The 27,094-nt window shown below is 33.6% G+C and overlaps 4 protein-coding genes across 4 annotated transcripts in view; 2 read left to right on the top strand and 2 right to left on the bottom strand.

The window, feature by feature from the left end:
• Positions 1 to 33: 33 nt before the first annotated feature.
• Pyroxd1 (pyridine nucleotide-disulfide oxidoreductase domain 1) lies at positions 34 to 1,503 on the bottom strand. The gene has a single exon (XM_065350183.1). It carries the CDS (start codon positions 1,501 to 1,503, stop codon positions 106 to 108), a length of 1,398 nt encoding a protein of 465 aa, XP_065206255.1. The 3' UTR covers positions 34 to 105.
• On the bottom strand, positions 1,468 to 2,631 carry mRpS18B (mitochondrial ribosomal protein S18B). Its single transcript, XM_065350189.1, has 5 exons — positions 2,373 to 2,631; positions 2,129 to 2,273; positions 1,961 to 2,058; positions 1,753 to 1,883; positions 1,468 to 1,670 (listed from the first exon to the last, which is right to left on the bottom strand). Exons 1-5 carry the CDS (start codon positions 2,499 to 2,501, stop codon positions 1,541 to 1,543), a joined length of 633 nt encoding a protein of 210 aa, XP_065206261.1. The 5' UTR covers positions 2,502 to 2,631; the 3' UTR covers positions 1,468 to 1,540.
• A 225-nt stretch (positions 2,632 to 2,856) lies between these two features.
• On the top strand, positions 2,857 to 5,599 carry CycB (Cyclin B). Its single transcript, XM_065350188.1, has 9 exons — positions 2,857 to 3,117; positions 3,210 to 3,388; positions 3,470 to 3,548; positions 3,626 to 3,814; positions 3,884 to 4,045; positions 4,112 to 4,351; positions 4,423 to 4,541; positions 4,616 to 4,760; positions 5,006 to 5,599. The coding sequence occupies exons 1-9, from the start codon at positions 3,094 to 3,096 to the stop codon at positions 5,099 to 5,101; spliced, it is 1,233 nt and encodes a 410-aa protein (XP_065206260.1). The 5' UTR covers positions 2,857 to 3,093; the 3' UTR covers positions 5,102 to 5,599.
• Positions 5,600 to 15,636: 10,037 nt separating this feature from the next.
• The window catches only part of LOC135835764 (zwei Ig domain protein zig-8-like), a 77,283-nt gene continuing 65,825 nt past the window's right edge, over positions 15,637 to 27,094 (top strand). Inside the window, exon 1 of the mRNA XM_065350182.1 lies at positions 15,637 to 16,001. Coding sequence (XP_065206254.1) covers positions 15,947 to 16,001 — 55 coding nt within the window. The 5' untranslated portion in view covers positions 15,637 to 15,946. The remainder of the gene's footprint in view (positions 16,002 to 27,094) is intronic.

The raw sequence follows: 27,094 nt of genomic DNA, 5'->3' as shown, positions 1-27,094 counted from the left end.
AGTTTTCGACTACCTATCATTAAAATAATCTAGTTCAAATTATTAAATTTTATTAACAAATGAACAAAAATGCCTATAGCTAGAATTTACAAAAGTATACGAACATTAATCGAAATAATCATCGACATCGACATCGGGATTAAGTAAATCTTCACCTAGATGAGAAACATCGAGCTGATTCAAAATTAAATTTTCGCACATCTCTTCCAAGTCTGTATCACCGATAAGAATAGCACCTTGCAATTTACCCTGTCTAATGACTAACTTGATAAATTCCTTAGCTTTAGTTACACGTAACATAATTTCGTAATCAGTGCCTAATTTTTGTCCGTTGAATAATCCCAATAGAATAACTTTATAGCCAAAAAATCTCGTAACATGGGTGAACATTTCGAAACAAAAATCTTGTGTGGTTTCTTCTCCAGCTACAGCGTCAACCATACATTTACCGCTGTAAGCTCCCATCTGACGTGCTTGAGTCCAGAGTCTCATTTGCAACCAATGAAAGGCTGGATCCCACGAGGCTGTACAGATATCACCTGCTGCGTATATATCTTTGATGTTCGTCTCCATTTTCGAGTTTACTTTGATACCTTTATCATCGGCTATTTCAAAATTACCATCTTCAACGGTGATAGTTTCACTATTAGGGATAACACCGGTGGCAGATACGATGAAATCGCAACCGTACGTTTTCCCGTTAGTTAATTCGACAAAAACAGGCCATTCGTCGTTATCTTTTGCGACTACAGATTTTACTTCAACGGCGTATTCTACGGTGATATTCGAAGTATTTCGATCGGCATTGGTAAGAGAAATATTATCGTGCCAATGAGGACCTAAAGCAGCTCCTAATTTATCAGTATTCTTATTGAAATCAGCTGTGTATTTTAAAGTTTTGATCGTGGTTGTTTCTTCTTCTTCGCCTTTCTTCAGTAAACGATGTTGAAAGAATTCCGCAGCGCCGGGATCGACAAATGCCGCAGAAATATGTTTATCTTTAACAGCCCAAATAATATCGACACCTTGGATTTCGTGTATAAGTTCAGTGGCTATTCCGCCGTTACCGACAACTACGACGCGGCGAGCAGTTTTCACTTTATTTTGTAATACTGTGGCTGAATCTGTATCCCGGATTCCGATGACGAATTCGTTTCGATTAGTGATTATTTTAGGAGAGGCACCGCTGCAAAGGCATAATTTTTGGTATTTTATTTTCGTTCCGGAAGCGGTAGTGAGGATGTGATCGGAAGAATTGATATTAACAGCCGTGTCGATTATAATAGATAATGAAGGATATATCGATGAAAGATCTTGATAAGGTTTCTCTTCGACTGAAAATTCCACCAGCATTTTCGTTAATGGAGTAATTCTAGTAACAGTTTTGATTAAAGGCGACGCTGATACTAAAATCACTTTTGCATCTGGATCGAAAATAGCGATTTGTTCGACACAAGACATACCAGCTATGCCTCCCCCAACTATAACGTAGGTTGCTTCCATTCTAAGCTATGTACACTGGACGATAAATTATGAAAACTTATTTCAACTCGTATTCCGAATAATCGTATTCTCTGAATGGAAGGTCAAATGTGATTAAACCAAGATCTCTGGCTTGCAAATACGCTACCAGTAAATTCTGATGCTGTTGTTGACAAACGCCGGTTGTTCTGTTGGAAAACAAATAATGCAGGCGAATTATTTTGAATGAATACTAATAAATCCATGTTTTCGAAATCAACATCAACTTACTTATAACTGAGAAGTTCTCCGGTGATAGGCGAAATAAACTGCTTCAATAATTCAACGTTTTTATAACTCACGACTAAAAATTCATCTCTGCATATAGGACAAGGATTACCAGTCATAATAACATCGTTACGCTGAAACACGAATAAAAAAATCAGAAGGCTAGAACAATGGCTCAAGAAATTCTTACTTGATCAAATATGATACTAACAATACACATTTTGCGAGTTTTTGGACGAGCAAATTGACCTTTATGGTTCCTACGATAAAGAAACCACACTGGATCGTTTCCATATCCATCTTTGAAAGCTGAAAAACATCGAACAATGAAAATACGATAGGTACATGATAAAACTAGAAATATCCGACATCAACGTACCTTGACTATTTACGTATCTTATGCTAGTTTCGATTGATATTTTACGACTACGGTCTCGAGATGGGTCCCTTTCCAATAATCCTTCGTATCTTGATTTTTTCGGTTCGTCTTCTAAGCGTAAAGGTGTTACATGTAAGGACCTCGTCTGAATAACAAAAACAGATACATCGACGTTAGAAACATGATGCTATTGAGTTGAATAAAACTGACGATAATGATGACATAAATAAAATCTATGAATTACCGGATTCAAAACAGAATTACAACAAATGATTGTTCGAGCGGTGAAATCAGTTCTCGAATGAAATTCACGTACAGCAAATTTCGGTATATTCGATAAAGTATAGGAAGTGAGACGAAACAAACGGTTCATTTCGATTTATGAGAGAAAACCGAGAAACAATTTATAACGAAAGTCGAAAAACTCACCTATACGAATTATAAAATGGAAAATTTTCCCAAGAATTCACAATTTTTTTCCATGTTCAGAAAAAAATGTGATTTTAGGAAAATTGATAACAGAAAATAACACATGTTTATTATTTTTTGTCATGTAAATAAGCCAATGTACAATGATGCTCATTTACGATGCAAAAAAATAATACGACGTGAATCTCAAAATTTTCCCTGTGACATCACACTTTAATTTTTTTTTATGTTGCCCCCTTCCCTTCCACTTTCATTTCTTCCCTCAATTTTTCTGTGACTGTGAAACGACCGTTACAAACCATATGATTGAATGAATTGAATTCAAATCAAACTGAATCTGAAAATGTTGTTAGATGCTAGGTTTTGATTATGGTTTGATTAATTAAAAAAAATTCCATTTAGTTCCACTCAAACATGAAAAAAACTGCTTGACTAATCGTCGTTATTAATCAATCGTTGGTGTAATTTAGTGAACGGGAGAATCTTAGTTGTTTTTGTTAGTTTTTACTTTGTTACTTTGTTAAATTTTGTTCGACATGGAAACGAGAATTCAACGTCCTGTAAGTACTTCTTCACGTAAACATAATACGTTTTATTATCTGACGCAGTTTCACGTCTAATCTTGCTATTCAAAATATTTATCTTTGTTTAGGTATTTTCGGTCTCGGACGAAAATGCTCATGTAGTCGGATTGGGAAAGATGAACGCTAATAAGACTGGTAAAGATGTTAAACGCGCTGCTCTGGGAGATATTGCTAACAATAGATTACCCTCCGCTGGTTTGAATCAAAGTATTTTACCGAAATCCAAGTTACCAGTTCTGAAACCCGGGTTTGTAATTCAACGTACAATATTTATACCTTGATGTACGAGTACGTAAACAAACTAAAATACGCTGTATTGTTTATCTAGATTTAACCTTACGAAAACTAAATCTACGACGGTTAGTAAATCTAAATTGACAAGTTTGAAAGAAAATCAAGTTCCTGGGGTATGTACTTAGACGTTCATTAACAATCACACGTATGTATTACTTTGAGTAATGTATAAATACAATTATACGAACAGGTGGTCCCGCAAAAATCCTCCAACTTGAAAACTATTATCGATAAGACTCGTACATTGAAAATTCAGCATAAGAAACCTGTTATCGAACGACCACCCGGTGTTGAAGATATCGATAAAGATGATGCGAAAAATCCGTTTTTACTTTCAGCCTATACTATGGATATTTACGAGTATCTTCGGTCGCTTGAGGTGAACATATTCATTGATTATATTTTTCCAGTTCAAACCTATAGATTACAATGCGGTGTTTCATTACAGAGATCCCATCCTATTAAAGAAGATTACTTGAAAGATCACAAAGAAATTACACCTAAGATGAGAGCAATTGTTGTAGACTGGTTAGTCGAAGTTCAACTAGAATACCGCCTTTTGCAAGAAACTCTTCATATCACAGTTGGCATTTTAGATACATATTTGCAGGTAAATATTGATTTGATATTCTGGTTAGGTTTGCACTCCGTGTCTTACGACGATTTACTTTTATAGAGTAATCCTAAAGTTGACAAAAACAAAATGCAATTGATCGGCATCGCTGCTCTATTTCTGGCCACAAAATACGAAGAAATCACAGTTCCTAGCGCAGACGAATTAGTGTATATTTCGGCATCGGCATTCAAAGAACGAGATCTTTATTTAATGGAGATGGAAATGTTTAAAAAGATCGGTTTCGATATTAGCCGACCGATATCTTTAAATTTCCTTCGACGATTCAGTAAAGCAGCATTTGTAAGTATCGCATCGTAGATATTTAATTATTCGATGTATAAATTGGATTCTTATTGTACGTTTTTCTGAAGGCACACGCCGAACATCACACCTACGCTAAGTATTTCTTGGAGTTGGCGCTGATCGAATACAAATTATGTCACATTCATCCATCGTTGGTTGCCGCAGCTGCTTTGTATTTAGCATTATTGTAAGTTCAACGATTGGTATATTGTAGGCTTTGTTTAGTATTGGAAATTATATAATCCTAAAATTTACTTTTAGCGTGAAAAGTACTGCTGAAGAGATTGACGAATCCTTGTGGACAAAAACATTGGAATATTATTCGGGATATAAAATGGATGATATTAAACCGATTCTTTTGGTGTTGGCCAAGACTGTTTATAACGCCAGAACGAGTAAATTACAGGTATGTGTTTGATTCATTTTTTTTTTATTCTTCGTAGTAGAACTTCCATCGTATCTTTGATTCAGGGTAGAGTTTAGTAAATTAATGCTGAGGTCATAATATTATACTATAAGCATGACATTTACGAATTCGATTCTAAATTTCACCATAATAATTTTGGGTATTATTCGGATCTTTTATTACTACAATGGGTATCTACACTCGAGCAATTTCGCAACACTGACAATATATTTTTTCTATTCCAGTCTGTCGTTCAAAAATACGCGACTTCGAAATTATTTAAAGTGAGTATGCACGCGGAATTATATAGCGATCGTATGAAGAAATTGGCTTCTCAGTGATTTGGGCTATTTATGAATTATGTGTTCGTGTATTTTTCTTTTTTTTAATATTAATGTAGAATTTAACGTTCGCATATCATTTATATTAACAATTTTATGCGTCAAACTTGCAAATCAAGTATTATATTTTTAATGAGATTATTTTTATGTCATTTTAATTCGCAACAATCGTTGATTTATGTCACTATTCGCTCTCTGAAAATGTATCATGTTTAAAATATGAAATTTCTTGTAAAGTACTCTTATATAGTATGCTTGTATGCACTGCTCAATTTCTGGTAAATTGTTGGGTGTATATATTTCTGCCTCTGAAATAATACTCTCGTGTGAGTTTTTCGTATTTTTACGCTTTTTTAAATGGATTATAATACTTAAATTTTCCAACCACCTTTTTATCTTACTCTTCCTCTCTTTCTTTGTAAATAATTTTAATAGCATGATTTTAATAAATTGATGATTGTTAATGGACTGTGTCAAATATATTCCAATTCAATGTCAGGTTGTTTAAATGTGCTTTCATTAGTAAAATGAATTATTATTTTATAGAAATCGTTTTATTGAGCAATTTGCGTTTGACATTAGTAATATTATTTCATTCGTTATCGTGGTTTTAATCCTGGTGATAAGATCGGTTAATTTAGTTCTTCATATAAACGGCTAAGTAAGAATGATACAGATTGAGGCAGTTTCTAGAACATTCTCACGTTTGTAAACTTACATGTTTGGAATTTTTTTCTTTTATACTAGTTTTTTTTTTGTTCTTGAGTCGATGGAAAATTTCCATCCATTCTGGACGTAATGATAATATTAAAAATACATAAAGTTAGAATTAATTGAAAATTGAAGGTGTGATTTTTGTTTTAAATTAACAAAAAAACTCTATGGAGCTAATTTTTCGGGTTGAAACAAAATCAAAAATATGTCGAATTTTATTCGTTATTTTTATTTCTTTTTTACTCGTAGATCTCAATTGCAAACCGATTAATTTCAACTGGAATACGAGATTTTTGGATCCTGAAACTACCTAGTAAATTTTTTAGCTGATTTTTTAAATTCCAGAAAATGTTACCAAAAAAAAATGTAAAAAGTTGAAATGATAATTTTCGAAATTTTCAAGACATTCGTTGCCTTCTTACCTCAGTTCGATAAATACCCAAAATACATATAAACGAATGAGTTCAAGTATGTACCATCAACTAGAGTGGGTCGTTTTTCAATTTTCCTTTTATTTTTATTTTTTTAAATTTGACAGTGCCAAATGACATGAATAAAGCATAGAAAAAATGTCAAATCAATTCTTTGGTAAATCCTTAATCTCCCTGACGAGAGCTCAAAACAAAGTATTTTTCAAGGTTCATCTTTGTTAAATATTTACTAGTTCTTTGCTGAAAATGTTGTAGTTAGAATTGAAAGCTCCATCAACTTTTTTTTTAATGAAAAATAATAAAAACCCTCCTCATAGTTTTTACTTTAATTTTTTATTCGACAAAATTCTTGAAATGAAATGATTTACGTAGCTTTTGGAATTGGGGTATTAAAATTCGAAATCCATTCCCATCTTTCTTTCTCGATCCTAACTTAATGATGAACACACTCTGTACCTTCAATAAAGTATTTTCGATTTTAAAAACGTTCTTTTAAAAGTTGAAAAATAAATAAATAAAAGCGGATATTTCGATGTGTAAGAATAATAGTTAGGTAGGTGCTTATAAAATGATGAAAAAAAAACTACATACTTACTTATGTTAGTATTATCAACTTATCAAGGTTGCTTTTTCGTTGCTCATTTTTTTTTTTTTTTTTTTTCAAGGAAAGTATTTGAAAAATAATTGATACGTAATTTTTTGAAAAACGTAAATTTTTTCCTGGTATTCTTGAATTTTTCAACTCCGTTGGTTGTTGTTATTTCAATCTCTTCTCTTTTTTTGCAAACAATTCTCAAATTTGCAATTTTTTGTATTCATTTTTCCAACATCCTCGATATAATTTTTGTCGATAAAAAACTCATATCCTTGTTTCAATTCTTACATCTATTATCTGTATAAAATGAAAGTCAACATTGCCGGAAGTATTTTTTTACAAACTTCCCAAGTTCGACTAAGCGTGTAATTTGTATTGAAAATAATTTTAATTTCAACGAATAACTTATAGGTAACTCTCAGAGTTCGATTTTGTCGAGTGCTTGCTGAAACTGAGTTTTTTTTTTCTTTTTCTAAAATTACCCAAAACAAGGATAAAAAAGATAGTATTTTGTCTTATTGTTAGAACAGGGTAAAACGTTAACTATGATTTATGACGTCGAAGTGGCGAATTCTTAAACCGATAAAAACGTGTATTGATTCCTTAGTACGAATTTTATTTCCAACACGATGCAAAAAGATCACGAAAAGTGGCGGAAAAAAATAAGATATTGTTATAAAGAGCGCAAATCACGTATACAAAATTGTCTCACTCGCGTATTTCGAATGAAAATTTTTCAATGAGATACGATGAGATTGTAGTCTTGGCTAATTTAAAAAGCTGAAATTTCCTCTCGTGGCTTTATTATGGTTCGGCTGTGAGGCGTATTTGGCGAGCAAAAGAGTCGTCTGAGCTTTTGAGATGGCAATAGTTGGGAAAATACCAAACTACGAGAGACAATTTATTCTGCGAATTATGTAATTTTTCCATATAGTACTATTCGGAGTGAAGAAAAAAACGCCCGCAGCGTTGATCCATTACTGCTTGTTTGTCGGCGAATTAGGTAATGAAAACGACACTGTGTGGATGGTATTACGACGTATATGGTTTTAAAAATCATATACGAAGATGTGTGCATGTGTCTGTGTGATGCTTTTTGCTCGATGAATTTGAATGAAAAAGCAGCAGAAAATACCTCGAAGGTGTACGCAGGGTTTGCGAGCTGCTCTCTTATGCGAGATCAAAGATAAAAACTTACGGTTGTTTTGTAAGATTGCGTTGTACTGTACACGAGTTTTGTTTTCTGTGTCGTGTATTTATCCACTTTAAAAACGTATAGTCTCCTCGTTAAATAAACAGGGTACAACGGTTGTACAATTGTTCATTACATTCGAAAGCGTAGATATTTACGTCGTTTTGCACATTTAAACCGATGGCGCGAACCCCATTTCAACCCGTATAACATTAAATTGTTGACATGGCTTAGTGATGCTCTTAAAAATTAAGTACCCAGCCGGGTACGGTGCCGAAAATCCAAACCCACCGTGCCTTTTTCTCTCTTCGAAACCAACGCAACAAGTCGGTAAAATGTTAAACACATCAGCTTTGGTCAATTAAAACACCGCAAAGTACATAGGCAAGGACAAAGCAGGCAATTCATTCGAGTTCTCGCTTTTACATTTTACTGTAGGTATACCTACGTCCGGAGTATGTGGGAGTTTTGGCTGTGTATGGCCCACTGGCACTCTTTTGCTGCGGTGGTAATTCGCATCGTGAGAAACATCTCATTGGAAAATCCAATAAATAAGCTTTCGCGTTCTGCTGTTTAACATTTCTCTCTTTTAGGATTTTTTTTTCACTCTCGAGTCTTGCTGCATTCTGAGCTGTCTCGAAGTAAATAAAAACACCACAAGGATGAAAAGCCATTATAGTTTTTCTCGTTCCAAGTTGTCGAGGCTTTTTGTGTTGTACCCCTGCTTGTGACGTTTTCTCTCTTATATTCTGCTGCTTCTTATCTCTCTTTACAACGTTCTTAAAGTTTTTATTGTTTTTATTATTTCCGCGAATTGCGTCCCACGGAGGCGCGACGGAGGCCCGATGCAATTCAAAAATTGATATTTACACTACACACAGTTAGGAATACGAGTACGGTACACGAGACGAAGCAGCGGAAAAACCTCGATGTAAATTTCATTTTATAATTCTAACGCGGATTTCGAGTTTATACGGAATTTTAATTATGTTCGGTACCACGACGACGTTTGTTTTTGACAATGTCTTCTCTCGCCGAATTAGAATAATAAAAAATCACTTTGTCAGCTCGTTTTTTCGTTTCCACCCTCCGACAGCGTCCACCCACCTACCCCCCTCATTCACTGCTGTGACGCTGCGTTGTGTTTAAACAGCGAGAAAAACGCGATGCGAATTTGATTGAAAAAAACAAACGCGTGATTTGAATCGTGAAAGAGCCAAGTAGAAAGGTGCATTGTAATCATGGTGACATTCAGGTCGTATACCTTTGATGAACTAGCTGGTATACCACACAAAAAAAAAGGTAAATGGAGGTTTTTTATGTGGAATTATTATTAAACTTGAAAGTCGTGCTTTTGGCAAAAAGGAATATTTTTTTCAACTTATGTTCTTACAAGGCAGCCTCTCAGTTGCTCAATCAATAATTTCGCTCTTTTTTTTACCACAGCTCGAAAAAAAATAAAGATGCCCGAACGAAAAGTTCAAAATTCTCGAGGATTTGGATTTTTTGTAGATGGTCCAAAAATTACGAGAAGATGAAAAAATTGAATGGTCTTTAATTCTGCCAAAAAACCTCATTTCTAGTCACGTATGAATCACAATCATATAGGGGTCAAATTTTTTGGAGGCTCAAATTTTTGGGGAAAAAATATCTAAAAATTCATCTTTTTCTCGCTCGTGTTGAAAGTTGCTTTCAAAACTCGATAGTTGTTAGGATGTGATCTAAAGTAAAGATGGTCACATTTCGAAATTTTAAGACACTCTTTTTTTGGAAATACTTATTTGTGCTCAATAAATACATTTTTTCTCACTTATGTTCAAAGTGACCTTCAAAACGCTTTGGTAGTATGAATTTGACCTAAATATATGATTCTCAGAGTATCAGCTGTCCAATTTCAGGTTTTGAAATTCTAAGTCCTTAGAGGTCCAATATAATACCTACGTCTTTTCTTTGTACGTCTCGAAAGAGGCCTTCAAAATGTGTTGGTTTTGGGGTGTGGGTCTTTAAATATGATACCTACTCGTGATTGAAATGTAGGGTAGGTATCCAAAAGTAGGTATGTTTTTCCGAGATAGATAATTGTGCACTTGATTTTTTTCATCGATTTATGAGATTTTTGGATTAGTTTAAAAAATTTAGAACTCCGTAGGATGGCCTGTGAGTTTTCATGCTAACTGTTTCAAAAAATGGACAAAATGGGTGACTGAGAGAGCGAGAGAATAGAGATATTAGCTCAGAAATATCAACATTTTTTCTCAAGTTTCTTGATGGATAAGATAAAGATAAAAAATATAGATTTTTACTTTAAAATTCGCAATTTTTCTTGAAGATTATTTGATTGAAAACTCAAATTTTAAAAAAATTTCCAATGTGCAGACTAATTGGAAAAGGAGTAAGTACATTTCAGGACAGTTTCATTTACTGACTACCTAACTCAAATGTATACCTCACAAGGGAACCAAAACACAGAGTATATGGTTTCAAAACGATTTCAAAATTCACTAAAAACCATTTCAATACCAGGAGTGCTTCAAATCGTTTAAAAATATGGTTTGAAACGGTTTCAAAACTGCAGCTTTTCTCTTCTGTGAAATGGTTTCAGCTTAGTCTCATCCTCAAAGATCGTGTTCTGACCTCTTAAGGTCATTGACCCGTCTGCCTGGACTCTCAAGTTCACTGACCAACCTGTCTAGCTCTCCAAGGTATCTGGTCTCTTGTTGTATTGACCGCTCAATATGACCTCTTAAGGTCATTGACCCGTATTTCTGGCCTTTCAAAATCGTCTGTATTCCTGTCATCTGGCCTTTTTAGATTCCTGAGCACTGAGCAGTCAGTCGAGACTCTGAAGGTCACTGAACTACCTATCCGGGTCCTCAAGCTCGTCTAGCTGGCCTCTTAAGGGTCATTCACCCGGCGGTATGACGACCCAAGGTCGTCTGTCATCTGGTCTCTTAGGGTCATTGACCTGTCAATACGACTTCTCAAAGTCATCTCATCATCTGTCTTCCTGCTTAGCCTCTGATGGTTGTCTGTTTGCCTGTATGACCTCTCAAAGTTGTCTGTATCTTTACCTCCCGAAAAACTGTTTCATAATCCAATACCACTTTTAGAGTTCTATTGAGCAATTAAAAATTTGCAAATATGTAGCTTAATTTTGAATAAAATCGTGTTTTGAAAATGTTTTCTTCAAAACTAACATGTTGCAAAATACTTATTATTCCTCAGACACAGCAGGGTGTCCACATAGCCTGGAAAGCCTGGAAAAGTCAGAAAATTTCGTAATTTTCACGCAAAAATAAGAACCTGTAATGAAAGGAAAACATTATTTTTTACTTCTCGAAACACAAATTTTTAAAAGCTTTTACCCTCGCTTGCTCGGGCTTGTTTTCTTTTCTAATACAGATCAAGTTTTGAAGCTAAAAAATGAACTCTTCACGAAAAAAACCATCATTTTTATGCATCTCGAAGTACAAATTTGCATAGAGCTTTGGCCCTCGCTTAGGTCTGTTCTGTTTTCTTTTTCGAAATCGACTTCCATCATTCAAATTCTAAAATTTTAAAAGCCAAAAAAAACTACTCGTCCTCACATAAAAAAACCTTGTTTTTATGCCTTTCGAAATGCAAATTTTTAGAAGCTTTCGCCCTCGCTTCGTTCGAGACTGTTCTCTTTTCTTTTTCAAAAGTAACTTCCTTCAAAAAAATATAATTCCAATATTAAAATTTAAAAACTAAAAAATGAACTCTACGCTTTGAAAAAACCTCGTTTTTAGGGATCTCGAAATTAAAAGCAAAAATTCTCGCCCTCACTTCGCTCGGGCCAATATGTTTCTCATTTTACAATAAACAAATTTCACATTTTGAGGCCTCTAAAAAATCTAAAAGAGAAAAGAAAAATTTTCGTGAGACATACCTATGAACACTGTAGGTATCAATTGGCCAAACTTGATGCATGTTTGTTTATTTATTTATTTTTCATTAGAAAAGTTGATAATCGAAGTTTAGCTGGTTTTCATATCCGAAGAAGTATCTTTTTCGAATAGAAGCTTATGAAACCCCCCCCCCCCCACTTCTTCTTTTAAAGTATGGGGTAAGCATAGAAAATTGAATACAATGTTATTGAATAGGGGAAACATTGGTCTGGAAAACCTAGAAAAGTCAGGGAAAATCATTTCCAGAAATGAGTTGACACCCTGGGGTGGGGAAATATTTTGAAACACCAATTTTTTAGTCATCATTGTTATTGCCAATTTTTAAATATTGAGAAAAATAACCCAAAATTTATAATTTTTTTTCAATTTTTCGAAGTTGGCAAACATGATTAAAAAATTAACACCACTGCTTTCCAAAATATTTCCTCAGTTTCAGTAATGATATCTCTCAGTATTATGGCATGATTAATGCGAAATATTTGCGGAGAAAAAATTTTCCAAATGAGATTTTATCCAAAAATAGTCAATTTGCAAATTTTTAGCCATTTCGGTAAAACCCTGAAAAAGGTATTGAATTTTGACGGTAATAGCATAGATCGACGCAGAATTTCAAAATTTAATACTTTCGTTTGGGACTGGACCATTTTCCCCAAAACAGGTTGGGTTGCGACGTAAGAACGATAAACCTGTGATTTTTTTCGAAAATGTCCCCTCTTTGAGACCTCATGTTTCTTCTCCAGGTGCACCTTGTAGGCTAAAAATTTTTCAAGAGTAATTTCCAATTTGAAATGAGGGTCTTGTGAAGAAAAATTGATTTTGTATTTTTACCATTGTAAGTAAGATGGGATGTAGGTACATGAAAAAAAAAATCAAAAATTCCTGATATGACCTCACAACCTTCTGACTGAAGAGCTTCCTCTCGTGAATTTCGAGGGGGGAATAATTGAGAAAAGTAATGGAATTGAAAAATTCATTGACGACCTTATATGATAAGAGTCTTCCTTAGTTTTCAATCAAAAAAATGCAAAAATATTTCACTTACAGAAAAAATAAATGTTATGCATGTACAAGAATTGAATGTTGATACTAATTTTTTTCAACAAAAAAGAGAACATAATTATTTAAAATTCGTTTACCTACATGCCCTTTCCCCAAATAATCGTAATTATCTTATAAGTAACCAATACATTCGAGAATCTTATACCTACCAACGATTCAAGTAGTCCACATACACTATTATATTGCCCGAGTGATCTTTCGCATTCACCTTTATCGTCGTAAGTCTTATTATAAAATAAATTTAACATCGAGATTCCTCAGTAGGATTCCAAGCTGTCCTGCTTCCCTACCTCGTCCAAGAATGTCTAATACTCGGTTAGACCGAGTAAAATATATAGAACGAAATCGCGGAACACTTCTTTAGTTGTCGTGTAATAAAAAAGCCCGAATGAAATTCCTTTTCTTATCGGTTTCATTGTGAGAGCTTTGTTCTATTCGAAGTCTGAGGCGAATTTTCTTCCATTTGTAAATACATATTATTTCGTTTATCTTAGACTGCTTGGTGCGGTATATCGCTTTCTCAGGAAGTATTGAGCGGTTTTAAAATTCTATGCCTTGTACAATGTACACATCTACATTGGTATACCACAAAACCTATACTTTCAATGTAGCGAGTATAGTATATGTAAGGTTCTTTCACTTATTGAATTATTATGGTATAGCTTTACTTATTCGCCTTCTTCATCCACATCCTTTCATTTCTTCTTTTTTATATAGGCAACTACACTTTTGCAAACTGGAGTGGCCATCAAAGCTACGTTGATATTGAATTGTTGTCGGGGTTTTCCCTTTCACCAGTCAATTGAAAATTTTCTCAAGAGGTAGTTTATTTTTGAAATGAAATTTACTCTAGAACGTGACCGAAAGGTCGTTTTTAGGATTAATATTTTCTTATTTTCTTATATTTTTTTTAAACCTCAAAAAACAGAATGAGTCGCGTTGGCAGATTTTTCAAACGATGAGTTATTTTCGAGGTCAGGTAATAAGTAAGATAGGCGCTCGATGCATCAGCAGAGCAGTCAGCACCGATGTAATAAAAGTTGCATTGTTTGGAACTGTTTTAATAATGGCGTCGTTTATTTTATTACAGTTAGTTGTTCATTTTACGTATTTCGCTGGTATACTTACTCTCTTTTGTATGGGTATTTCCGCGTATCAATACGTACTTGGAACGTGTACACGAATATAAAAACTAGGTACCGAGTTTTCGGACCGATTCAGCATAAATATGGAGATATAATCGAAGGGTCGTTTATGCATATAAAATTGCTATACGAATAATATGGGCGAAAGCAGAAGGCGAAATGCTATTTACAACACTTGTTGAACGATATGCTTGTTGTATGTACGAGTATATATAAGCTCGATCTTGCACTCTATAGTACATAGTGCTACGATAAAATAAACGTCGAATATTTTAAAGAACTATTGTAAATTTCATATGTTGTATGTATGGTTGTATACTCGTTCCGTATGTATGTACAGTTCGCACAATAAAAGAAAATCTAAATACCGACGTATTAATATTTAAAAATTCCAGCCGCGTTGGTTTCGTGATAACAGAGCGAAATAGGATGGAAAAAAATACACAGCGTATGCGGTGAAATAAAAATGAAAAAAAAAATTGGAAAAAAAATAAGCAAATAAAATTATAGCCGAAAAATTACGAATAAAAATTGAAACTAACGCGTATTCCCCGAAGCGAAAAATGTCAATATGAAAAAAAATTCTATTCTGTTTGCCGAATGAATTTGTTTAAATTAGCCAGAACAGTACAGCACGAAAATTGAACCAACTCTAAGTAACTATTCAAATAAACTAATTTTACGTCGAGGTTCGATGGAATTGATGAAATTCTTACGTCGTTCGTCGCCCTAACCGAATCTTTCTTTTCTTATATTATTTTGTTCGGTATTGAAAAATAAACTCGACCGAGAGGCTTTTTAAGATTTTAATTAAAATCGCCGTCCTTTTTGTTGCTCGAGTAAGCTATAAGTAGGTATAGTATTCGTATACGTGAAATAATATCTTAACCATTCTACCTATACTTTACCTATCCGTGGAATTTTATATCCCAGTTTAGATATACTAATTTATGGCACCAGTTTAGGACGAAAACACTATACATATTGAGCTTTTACTCTTTTGAACGTTGATACTACTACGTATTACACAAACGGATTAATTAATTCATCGAAACTCTATCCGAGCCTATACATAGTACACAAGCCTATACCTGACTCGTTTAACGTCAAAAAACTTTCCACCCTATTTGCTGGCTATTTTTACGTAAACTTTTCGGCACATTTGTACCTAAATCGACGTGTTTATTTACATATTTCCAACCCTACGTCCATGATTTTTTGACACATGATGGAACCGTCCTTCGTCATCTCCATCGTCGTGGGAAAAATTTTCATATTTTCAAAATACCTCGCAGAAAGTTATCTAAGAAGGGAAGGGGAAGGGATCAGGGGACTGTATCGAAATTTCGCATAAACCAACAACAGTCCTCGCAAAATCTGTGCTAGGTTGATTTTTTTTTTTTGTAAAACTTTTCATGTTCGCACAGGAAAAAGTTATACAGTATATTCTGTGTGTTGTTGGAGACGCATACGCAGACGTGGAAAATATTCGCGCCAACGGAACGGTAAACTCGGCGTGGAATTTGTCTTTTTTGTGTAGTATGATGTTAATGCCGAATATTACAAGGACCTCGATACAGACATAGTGCACACTTTGCACCTTATTTCATCGCTTAATTTACGCCTCGTGTCGTACGTACGAGTTCTTTTCGAAGAATTTGCCTTTTTTTTTTTGAATCACTCTTTGCGAGGTGGTGGATTTTTGTATTTTTTATTTATTTCTTCGCGAATGGATACGTACGCATGGCGAGTGCTGTTGAATAGGTTCAAGTGACCAGAGATGGAGATAAGGAGAGGATTTTTTTATATTTTTTTATACGTTGTAATTTTTAATGGTGAGTTTTCGTGATTTTTTGGATTTTTTGGATGTGTGTAAAACGTAGTGCTTGGATTTTGGTAGAATTTAAACGCTTCAGCATTGAAATTTTTCTATGCACTGAAAAAAATTGGAGCTTTTAGATAAAAAGTGCTAGAAAAAATTGCAACAATATTTTAAAAATTGATTGTTAATTTTTAGATTTTGGTTGTTTCATATAGCTTATTGGCTCATTTTGTGTGGAAAATGTATTAATTGTTGATGAAATGAATTATGATTTCGAAATTTTGGTTTAGATTTTATTTCTATGAATAAAACAACGTGTAATTTTGAAGTCATCAAAATTTTTTTCAATTGTCTGTCAAGTTTTCCTATTTTTGCTTCCAGTTCTAAATCTGTAATTACATTCTAATTACTTGGTTAATAATGCCTCCTTGTCAAAACATGCCAATTTTTAATTTTTTTTACTGTAGTCAATTTGATTGCTTGCTTACTGAATTACGTAAAAAAAAAAGGGTTCAGGTTCTTGCGTGTGAAAGTTTTTAACCCTAACTGAAAAGACTAAAAGGATTCCAGAGGGTGACAATAATCTTAAGAACAGTTTCTTTCCTATTCTTCTATTGAGCCTTTACACTACTCCTCCCTAACCCCGCCATCCCCCTACCAAAATGTAAAAAATCGTAAATAAAATAGGTAACAGGGAAGTATGAAGCATTCAGAAGAAGAATGGAATTTTGGTCAACAAAAATTGCTTTACTCGAGACTGTGCATAAATTTTGTTGAAATTTCATTAAACTTGGAAGAAAAAAACTGAAATTTGGCCGATTGGAGAATTATAAAATTCAACACCGGTCTTAAGGAAATGAATTTCATTTTTCCTGGTTTATGTTTAAACTTACTTTAAAATGGGGGGCGAGGGGCTACATGATTTTATTTAATTTTTTAGTGTTATTTTTCTTAAATATTAATTTATTTAGAGCTGTTATTAATAACTAAATTTTTTTTTCAATGAGTCCATTTCCGGCGAGTTTCATTTGCTTCGCTCCTCTTTCCTTCAACAAAAAAATATTCGAAAGGAGGAAATGGGGAAATTTTCCAGAAATGTTCTAGTTGAACTGAAGCGTTTAAAAGCTTTCGTTCAAGCAAAAAACGCTCTCTTTTATTTTTAAGTAAATTAAATATTTAAATATAGAATGTAAAAAAAAAACTAAAAAAGTGCGAATTTTTGATTTTCGATTTCAGTACCTACCTGCCAACCCATGACATTATTCTTGAGAAATATTGCTATAGAAACTTCTGAGCCACTATTGCACATTTATTTGCTTAACTGAAAATATGAAGAAAATATGAAAAGGCGGCAAAAAAGCTTAGTCCGGCAATGTTTCAAGTCCAAAGTAACACAGGAAAAAATGTTAGTTTCTGAAGAGGTCTCTGGAGGGGAGATGTGGGCTCTTAAAGAATAAAGAGCATTTTTGGAAAAATGGTTTTTTCGCTCCATCTTCTACACAACCTGTTTTGGAAAAAACAGCCTAGTTCAAAAGATGGTATTTCCGTCGACTTAGGCTACTACATACCATCAAAATGTAATGAATATTTTTAATATTTTGGAATACAGTGATACCAATTTCAAAAACTCGAAACAATTTTCCAAGTTTTTGTCTATTCTTTTTGATTTTTTTGAATTGGCACTGATGACAAAAAAATGAAACTACTGTATTCCGAAATACTCTCTCTGTTTCAAAAGTGATAAGTATCTATCGGATTTTTGGCATAATTAACACAAAATATTCGAGAAGAAATATTTTCAAAACACAAATTTTTTCAACAATGAAGGGATTTGCTAATTTTCAACCACTCAGAAAGTTATAATTTTAAAAGAAGTCTTGGATTTTGACGACAATAACCTGGGTCGATGCAGAATCTCAAATATTAGGTATTTGTTGGAGCTGTGTTATTTTTTCGAAAACAGGTTAGGTGAGAGCTGGGACAAAAAACCACGATTTTTTCAAAAATTTCTCTAGTCCTGAAACACCTCCGGAGTTGACATTTTTTCAGGGTGACTGTCTACTCAAAATGAAAGTCTCCACCAAATTCAGTCAAAATCCTCCTATTATTTCTGCTTAACGAAATAAGTTCTCTAATATGTATTGTATTACAATTTATATCTATTGAAATTCCACAGAAATCTATTGAATTAGTCCAAAAATTATCCAGAAGAGCATCTTCATCGTGTACTGTACCTGAAGTTGCCCTATACCTACGGTAGACTCGAATTTTGAAATTACACAAGTATCACTGGGGAAAGACGCGACTGATGGTCTAAAATCCGTGATTTTAGATTGTCACCTCGTCACTATCTTGTCCAATTGTAATTGTTTACAAACATTTTCTGTCTTTTAGAAGTTCCCAACGGAATTTTTCAAATTTGTCGGTATGTTGAGAACCCTCGACTCCATTTTAGGGTGACCTGTCGAGCTGAGAGATACTTATTTTGTGAATTTTATCATCAGTAGTTCATTGTTCTCATTTTCACGTATGAAAATTTTTTCGTCAACTTTTCGAGTGGAAAAATGTACTTAGATAGGTATCTGTGAATATTTTTGTTCGAATTAACTCGATGAAATGTCAAGGTATTCGGAGTTTTTTTTTTCGCGATTTTTTACTTATCACATTCGTATCTCAACAAAATATTTTTAAATTGGAAATTTCGAAAAGTTTATTGCCATGTGACTTTTCTTTTCGAATACTTTCTGACAAATTAATTTTGTATCAATTTTGATTTTTTCTATCTACTCATCAAACACCCAACTTTATTGGAAATTTTTCGCATAGTTAAAGAATTTTCAACGTGTAAAGTACCTATAGTAATTTTACATATCAAACAATTCGAATACACGAGTAGTTTTCATCAACTCTTTTTTTCCATTATTGAATGAATAACTTGGAAAAAAATCTTAACAAAAAATATGCGCAACCGGGATGTTTTAATTCGCAAAAACTACACGAGCATGACTTTTATTTTTCAGTTATTTTTTATATTATCATCGTGATAATTTTATTTGTTCTTTTTTGTATATGTAGTTACCTCGTGTTAGTGTGCTCCGCTGCTCCACGCATCGTCAGATACTCGAAGTACTTACTTTGTGAAATATTTCAACTCGGAGATGAAATTTCATAAAAATGGATTTAGCGGGACCTCATCTCAGTCGTTGCTGTTTTTTGGGGTCGTTGATAAATGAAAGAATTCTTCCACAACGCTTACTTTTTAGTGTATCTTGCCACCTGTCTTATTCGTTTCTTTTCCTTCTTTACCTGTCTATCTTTTTCGTGTTCGTGTCGGTAATAACCTGGTGTGTAATTTTTTTTCATAAAATTTTTTTAATTGAACGGTGTTGGAAGTTGAGAATTTCCAACTTGAAATGAGGAAAAAATTGGAAGAGAGATAGAGCTTCATTTATGCGTAAGCTCCTATTCAATTCATACTTATTCAACATATTCAAGTTTTAAATTTTTTTTTCTAATTCAAAAGGCAGATTCTTCTGCAGAAATTTCTCAGCGAAGTTCTTCTCCTTGGAGAGAGAAAGGAGGTTTTATACGTATTTTGAAAAAAATCAAAATTAAACTTGTGGGTAAAGTTTCGGTGAAGTCAGCACGCTTGAAAATGTAACAAACGATGCGTTAATCGTCATTTTCATTTGCAAGCTTTTGATATTCTGAATTGGCGGAGAGGAGGGCGAAAGGTATTTAAAGGTGTTGAACCGATGAATCAGTCAATGTTCAAATTCAGCTCCTTTAAATTGATAACAATCGCATGTTACATTTTTTTTTTTGAATTTTGATCAAAATTATAAAAGAAACGGAGGGAAGTGGTTTTTCCCCACAAGGGATGTTCAAACTCCATTTTGAAAATTAGTTCGCCATAAAGAATATATCAAAGAGTGTCTTCACTGTAATATTTCAAATCTTCAAATCTTAGATTTCTATTTCTGTATGTACCTTTTACGTATCTTACAAAATTGATCTCTCACTCAAAAAGTTCGAATTTGAGGTTCTTAAATTCAAATCTTCTACGCATTCTTTTTAAAGCAAGTTCAACCAGTCGTGTAATTTGAGCATTTAAAGTTTAGTTATTCAAGATGAAGAACTTGAAAAGATGTAAGAAGTATGAGGCTCTTCCCCTCCTTTCATTCTTTCTGATCATTGAAGTGAAGTCGAAAAATTGTCTTTGTGAAATCGTAGGACCCGGTTTAATTTTCAGCTTCATTTCGTTGCAATTCAGGTTTGAAAATCATGCAATGATGTTAATAAAATTGCATACTTACTCAGTTTGCCGTGATTGTATTATTTACGGCAAACTGAGTATGCAATTCACTTGACATCTATTTTCTGTGTGATTTCTTGCGGAATAATTGCCGAACTATGAATGCTCTTATCTCAAAATGGTTTGATTGGAAGCGAATCTGTTTAAAGAATTCTGAAGAAAACAAATAGGAAATCCCAATTTAGTCAAAACTGAACTTTCAAAGTGAAAGCTCAACTTCGAATGTAAAAAAATTACATTTATAAATTTGAAGACAGTTACGACGAGGGTCTTTTTTCACCATCTCTTTTCAACAATACATCTCCAAAATGGAATTTCAGTACCCATGGCGGGGGAGGGGAATGCAAAGGCCTCCAAATTTGATGAAAATTCAAAATAATTTTCAAAGTGAAGTGACATACTTATCGATGGTTATTAATTCGAAGGCACAAAGTTCAAATATTAACTCATTTTTTCGATTCAACCTTATTACTCATGCTCACCTCTCCGCTTCCTCATAGCCATGTTACTTTTAGGCAACTTTTTCACTCTTCCCTCCTCCCCTCCCCTCTCCTCCCCCCAAACAGCTGGGACTTTTTTCACATCAAAGGAATACCGTCCTGAGTAACATACTAAAAAGTCATCCCTCTGAACCCTAAGTGGGGAAGGCGTCACCTAAGGGCAGAGGAGTAATACCACTCCACAAATAATTCTCGCGGTTTTTTCCTGTTTTTTTTTTCAAAAAATATCACTTTTTAATTAGAATACATTTTTACCCCAGATAAACGTTCTTGAAGGTAGAGAATTACTCAATTCAAATGAAATCATCTTAAAAAGGTGGGGTGATCAGTGATCATGGTACTTTAACTGCACCCTGAGCACAAATCTATCATGATTTTTGCAAAGTATAATAATTTTTAAAAAGTGGTTGTTCAGCATTTCCAAGGCTGTTTTTTACTCAAACACTCAAAGCATCGTAATCAGTTTTCATCTTTTCTTAAAAAAATGTTAACCATTACAAATTTTATTTTGAAAAAAATTAATGCTAAATTCGTGTTTAGGGTATTGAAACACTCCAATTACAACACCTTTCTCGATAATTTTGTTCAAATTCCCCAAAATCATATTTTTTATTTGAATTTAATAGGTAGGTATTGAATTCCCATTGGAACCATTCAGGACGTTTATCTGCATGACAATTCGTCCTGCATAAAAAATTGTAAAAACTTTTCTTGTAGAAAGTTTTGTGTAGATTTTTCTCATAGAAGTCATATTTTTAGAGAGAGAAAAAAAGCAAAAAACATATTTTTGGAAAGCGCCCCCCCCCCCCCGGTTACTGAGGACAACATTCTCTACATTTAAAAAAATTCCTTCCTGGAAGGATTTTTTGGTTTCAAATACGTAGGATGATTGTTTGAAAGTTACTAAATAATGCCCTTGAAAACATGGTCAAAATTTAAGAGTGATATTCCAAAACTCGCTTTGTCCATTTTCACAACTTTTCAGGAAAGAGGAAAAACAGTTTCCCTTCAAACAGGTAAATTGGCTTTTTAGACGAGTTTAGCTCTTTATTTGGGTGGATTTATGAGGTAGGAGTGAAGGTATACACTTTATCCACTAAATACTGCTGAAAAAAATGTCAATAAAAATGGACAAAGCGCGTTTTGGAACATTATTTTTTTTTAAATTTTTTAGTGAATTGGCTATTTAGGTGAGTTTAACACCTTATTTTGGTATGTTGATGATGTAGGAATGTGAGTTAATACTTCATCTACCAGGTACCGCTGAAAAACGCAATTTGATAAAAATGGACAAAGCGAGTTTTGGAATATCACTCTTCAATTGCAAAAATATTTTAAATGGCATTTGAAGTGTTGTCTGTGAAGGTTTTGAGGTCATTGAGTTCAAATATTCACTTATTTTTTTAATGCGACCCCTCAGTGCCTCTTCCCCTTCTTATCTTCGATTTGGGGGAAAAATATTGAAAATGTACTTACTGTGTGTGACATGTTGATTTTCACCTATTCGAGATCGTTGAGTTCAAATACTCGTATCTGTTTATTTTTTTTGGTTTCAAGTCAATTCCTCAGCGTTCCCCATCTACTCGATTTTTTCAAAATGGAAAGCTGAAGAGAAACCGGAAGATCGAATATCAAATCCAAAAAAGCTGTATGCTATAAGCTTGAAAGCTTTTAGACTTTTGTAAGTGGAAAGTTGAGCTCTGTATCTTTGGACTTTTAGCTTGATTAATCCAAAAATGATCATACGTACCTAGGTATAATATATGAATTGCACGTTCGACTGGTCAACTGCAGTAAAGCTGCTATATTTGAATTGTAGATGAGAACATTCGCGTTATTAGTTTTTGCGTTACGTATATCTATGCATGTCTGTCTACCTTTACAACTACTAAATAACTAATTCGCCAATTCGCGTTATTCCAGGGTTGATTTATCGAGTACAATTAATTCTAACGATTTGGGTACATAAATTGACGGTACCTATATATCGGTATGGTGATGGTGTCATTAAACAGACTTATGAATAAAAATGTCAATTTTACGTTTCTCGCGGTTAAAAGTCAATCAAGAATAAATTTCATTGGTTAAATTGTTAAAGAAAAGACGAAAAATACGACGGAAAATCTCAATGTCACGCCTTATCATTAACGAGCATATTTTCGTCTCCGGAAAGAATGAAAAAAAAAAAATGAGAAAAAAAACTCCTCGTGTTCTCTTCCAACAAAAGGGAAATCAATTCTCCTAATATAAAATTTACATTTTTTTTTTTTATTTTGCAAACAGGAAAAATATGAAAGCAAGCCTATAAATCGACTCGAACCGCGGATGAAGGGAGAAAAAGGTGTACCGACATTTTTGAATTAAGAAGCATTTGGCATTCTTTATCGAACAAAGAATTACCATTTACGTATCAATAAACTGTTTTCAAGTTATCGTTCCATTTCGAGGTAATTTAATTCCTTTATCTGTGTTACATATACTCGAACTTGCGGTCTGACTATACACAGCTAGGCTACCTACATTTCAAAAACATTTCCATATAACAATAATGCATTCCATACTACATTTTCCTCCTTTTTATGAAAATGATACGTAAGAAAAAAAAAAAGAAAATGAAAAAGGCTAAACGTTTCGGGTAATCTGAAATTATATTTACAACCAGTATATTTCTCTGTTCGACGATGTGAAAAAGTCAGAGATACTAATATTACGTACGAAAAGCGAAGCCAATATCGCAGATATATACTATAGGTACGATTTTAAACGAACATGTCTTCAACGAAATCCAAATTTATACGTACGATTAATTCACGTCGCCGTGCAACGCTCATTGTCTATTTTTCACCGATTCGCTAATCAATTTCTCAATTTATCGCGTAGGTACCCAATAGTACCCATACCCGTAGCAGTGAGACACATTATACCCGAACACGTGATAAATTTCACAGTCTCGTGAAGAGAGATCTCGTTAGTATTTATACGATGGATTTATGATGACCTTTTTTCTTCACTAGCTCTTTCAATTCATACTGCTGAGAGTATTTTAGCGTACCATAGACGTAGGTACATACAACTATCTTATAGTGTAGCGAGTCGTGATGTAAAAAGGGATTAATTACAAGTTCGACTTTGGTTAATGGGTTCGTAGTGTCTTTAAAACGTTCAACTTTGGGGATTAAGTTAATCGAGTGAAAAGAACTGTTTTGAAGATAGCACAGGTCTCATCAGCTGTTTGCTAATTCTGTCTGAGAGAATTGAGCAGACGCACGCTTTTCACTGCTTGCTAAATCCTGAATGATACGTAGTTTGATGAACTTTTATATTATGGTGAGTTGTGATTTCAGGAATATTCTTAATTCGAGATTTTTAAAAAAGTATTAACGGTATAGCCTACGACCTCTACTTTTTCACTCGCTGATTTTCACATATTATCGTAAATTTTTCCGGAAAAAATTGCGATTTGGGACTCTTGGACTATGCATTTTAGAACTTCTTAAACTAGGAAATATGTCTCAGAACAGGAAAAATACGTCAGTCAAAAGGAACACCTATGAATTCAAATTTTAATCAGTTGAAATCCCTTTCTTCGTACAAATTCAGAACATTTCCAAAATATTAAATTTAAAATGTTGAATGATTCTATGAAAGAAAAAAAATTCCTCAGTTCTAATCGCACAGTATATTTCGTAAACTCGCATTGATGTTCGAATTTTAGAAATTTTTAAATTTTGTGATAGGTACTTACTTACTTACTTACCTATGTTGTGCAAAAAAATCTGTACTTATTTCGAATCACAGTACATTTATCGTTAGCCCACATTCCATGCTATCATTGCTATCTAATATAGGCCTACTTACCTACCTATTGTCATGACTAAAAATAGGTACCTATAACAGTTCGTCTTATAGAGAGCTATGTAAGTCAAATTTTTTACGTTTCTGCAAAATAAAATGTCGTGGTTTTGAGTATGAATTATATGGTGCTTGGCTGTGACCGATGTATTTCGGGTTTATTCAGGTATTCGTATCCGGCTTTGGCATATACATATATGATTCAAATATTCGCAAGACTGGATACCAAGCCATGTTTTGAGAGCTTGTTTGCACTATGAATGAAATTGTAGGTATGAATAAGTAGGATATTTTGAAAATAGAAAGAAATTATCCTGTGGGTATACTTACGTTAGAAATTATAATTCAATTCAAGTTCGAAAATGTCACGTATTTTTATATATTTTTTTCTTTAACTTTCCGACCTATGAAGTTGCATTTATATTTCATCAGTCACGAAAAAAATTGCAAAAAGATACATGTACCAGCGTCCAGCAACACTAGGGTGGTCCTTATTTTCAAATTTGGGATTTCCCCCCCTCCCTTCCTCCCTCCCTCCCTCCCAACCTTCATAAAGTGGTAACCTCTGGTGAGAAAATAATTCCCCATCGTTTATTCTTTCCATTTTCGAAAAATTTGCTTCGGTGGATCCCTCAATTTTCAAAAATTAAAAAAAACACAAATTCACTGTAAAATGTTGAAATTTTAAGCTCTACTAAAAAGACCCTTAATTTTATGAGTAAAATAAACTCTCATGGCGATTTTAGACCACTCCCTTGAAAACCAAGCTGGCTTCCTAGAATAGCTGAAATTTGTATTTTATATGGAAAATCTTAAAATTAGTTGTTTATGAGTCACTCGCATACTTACTTGCAATGAATTATAACAACGCACGAGCCCCCTCTCCCCACTTAATGATTTAATGGACCTTTTAATAGAACTTTTAAAAAAATGGTTATTAGCGCAAGTTGAATTTTTTTTAAATTTGTACCTACAGGAAAAATAATGAGCAGATTAAATCTGGTTTATTTTGAATTCAGTAGCTTCTAAGTCCCTATCTCAATTAACCACCTAATAACCGAATGCCCAAAATTGCAATCTGAAAGAAATCGTCTGATCCCAAACCCCACTCTTGAATCTCTACTGTCTTACAGCAATACTCAAAACCTTAGACTCCTTACCTTCCTGAAAGAAATCGATCTGTACAACAAAATCGAATTCCAAATGTCTCCACGTCTCTAGCCAAAAGGCTGTACACGGCGTGGTTAAATACATTTTTTAAAAAAAACGTATTTTGGATTTTACCCATCACTCAGAGTCGCAGCGAATACCACCTTATTGAAAGAGGAAGGGGCAGATGAGGACCATAAATTCCCAACTAAATATCACGAACTTCCCAACTGGCCCCCAGTTCAATAAAAAAAGTTCTCAAGTTGATTTTTTGGAGGGTTTTAGGAAGAGGGGAAGGGGAATTACTGACTTCGTGGAATAATATGGGAAATTTTAAAAGTGAAATAAGTGATAAAATGCCCTTTTTTTAGGTTTAAAAATTCTCACTTTTTCCTTTTTTAAAAAATTCTCATTTTTCATTTCCAAATTTTCGGAAACTTTAATGATAATTTTTTTAAAAATAAATGTCAATCTTCAAACAAAAATTTATTGACAGGATCGATTGATGCGAGGGCTAAATCTTTCGAAAATTTGTATTTTGAGGAGGTAAAAACCAGAAATTTCTGGGGCAAAAGCTTCCTAAAAATTGTGTTTTGAGGAAAAAAATGTTATGACGTGAGTGGAAAAAAATGAGGCTAGATATTTTTGGGTGAAACAATAATTTTTGAAAAGTTGCAATAAAATCTCAGAAATGTTCAATTGGTTCGTTAGTAGGTACTTTGGGAATCTTTTTTTTAGGTTTACATCCTCTCTGAAATAAATATACAGTTTACCTACACCTTTTTTTTTTACTCACATTGAAAATGGCCTTCAATATACGATATTTGGTAGAATATTACCAAAAGAGAGAATTCTTGAAATTGTAGCTGCATCAATCACCTTTTTTTGTTTTTTTTTTAAATTGAAAAATTTGACTTTCTCTATAAGGGCTGCTTTACACTATGGAAGAAAAATTGAGTCTCGAAAAAAATGATCAAAGAGACTTGAAATATGACTATAAACGACTCTTCTGGAGTAATTAGCAGTCATTTCACATTTTAAAAAAATTAATTTTTTGAACATAGTAAAGTGCGGTAAATTTCTTGCAAATAGATTGTTACGTTTGTCATCCCTACGTGGCAATTCTACAACGGATCCCCTATACTTTTTCAAATGAACTTAAGATGCAATATTGGCTCAATTTGAAACGTCCAAAACCTTGTCTTGTAGCTTCTTCAACATTTTATTTTGGCAGCTGAGATCTTTTCTGAGAATTGCCCTAAAGGCAATGAGTCCCCACGCTTGAAAAAA

The sequence above is a fragment of the Planococcus citri genome, chromosome 2 (assembly GCF_950023065.1).
Source record: "Planococcus citri chromosome 2, ihPlaCitr1.1, whole genome shotgun sequence".
In the NCBI taxonomy this organism is placed as follows: Eukaryota; Metazoa; Arthropoda; class Insecta; order Hemiptera; family Pseudococcidae; genus Planococcus; species Planococcus citri.
Note: the sequence above shows the minus strand (reverse complement) of the source record. Positions and strands in the feature narration are given on the sequence as shown.

Bases quoted from the DNA above. Each gene is read 5' to 3' on its own strand.
- Pyroxd1 (XM_065350183.1), bottom strand. From the start codon at position 1,503: ATGGAAGCAACCTACGTTATAGTTGGGGGAGGCATAGCTGGTATGTCT.
- mRpS18B (XM_065350189.1), bottom strand. From the start codon at position 2,501: ATGAACCGTTTGTTTCGTCTCACTTCCTATACTTTATCGAATATACCG. The intron at 2,059-2,128 runs GTACGTTGATGT...GATGTTTTTCAG, and splicing joins AAGATACGTAAATAGTCAAG to CTTTCAAAGATGGATATGGA. The intron at 1,671-1,752 runs GTAAGTTGATGT...GTTTTCCAACAG, and splicing joins GGAGAACTTCTCAGTTATAA to AACAACCGGCGTTTGTCAAC.
- CycB (XM_065350188.1), top strand. From the start codon at position 3,094: ATGGAAACGAGAATTCAACGTCCT. The intron at 3,815-3,883 runs GTGAACATATTC...GTTTCATTACAG, and splicing joins AGTATCTTCGGTCGCTTGAG to AGATCCCATCCTATTAAAGA. The intron at 4,046-4,111 runs GTAAATATTGAT...TTACTTTTATAG, and splicing joins TTTTAGATACATATTTGCAG to AGTAATCCTAAAGTTGACAA.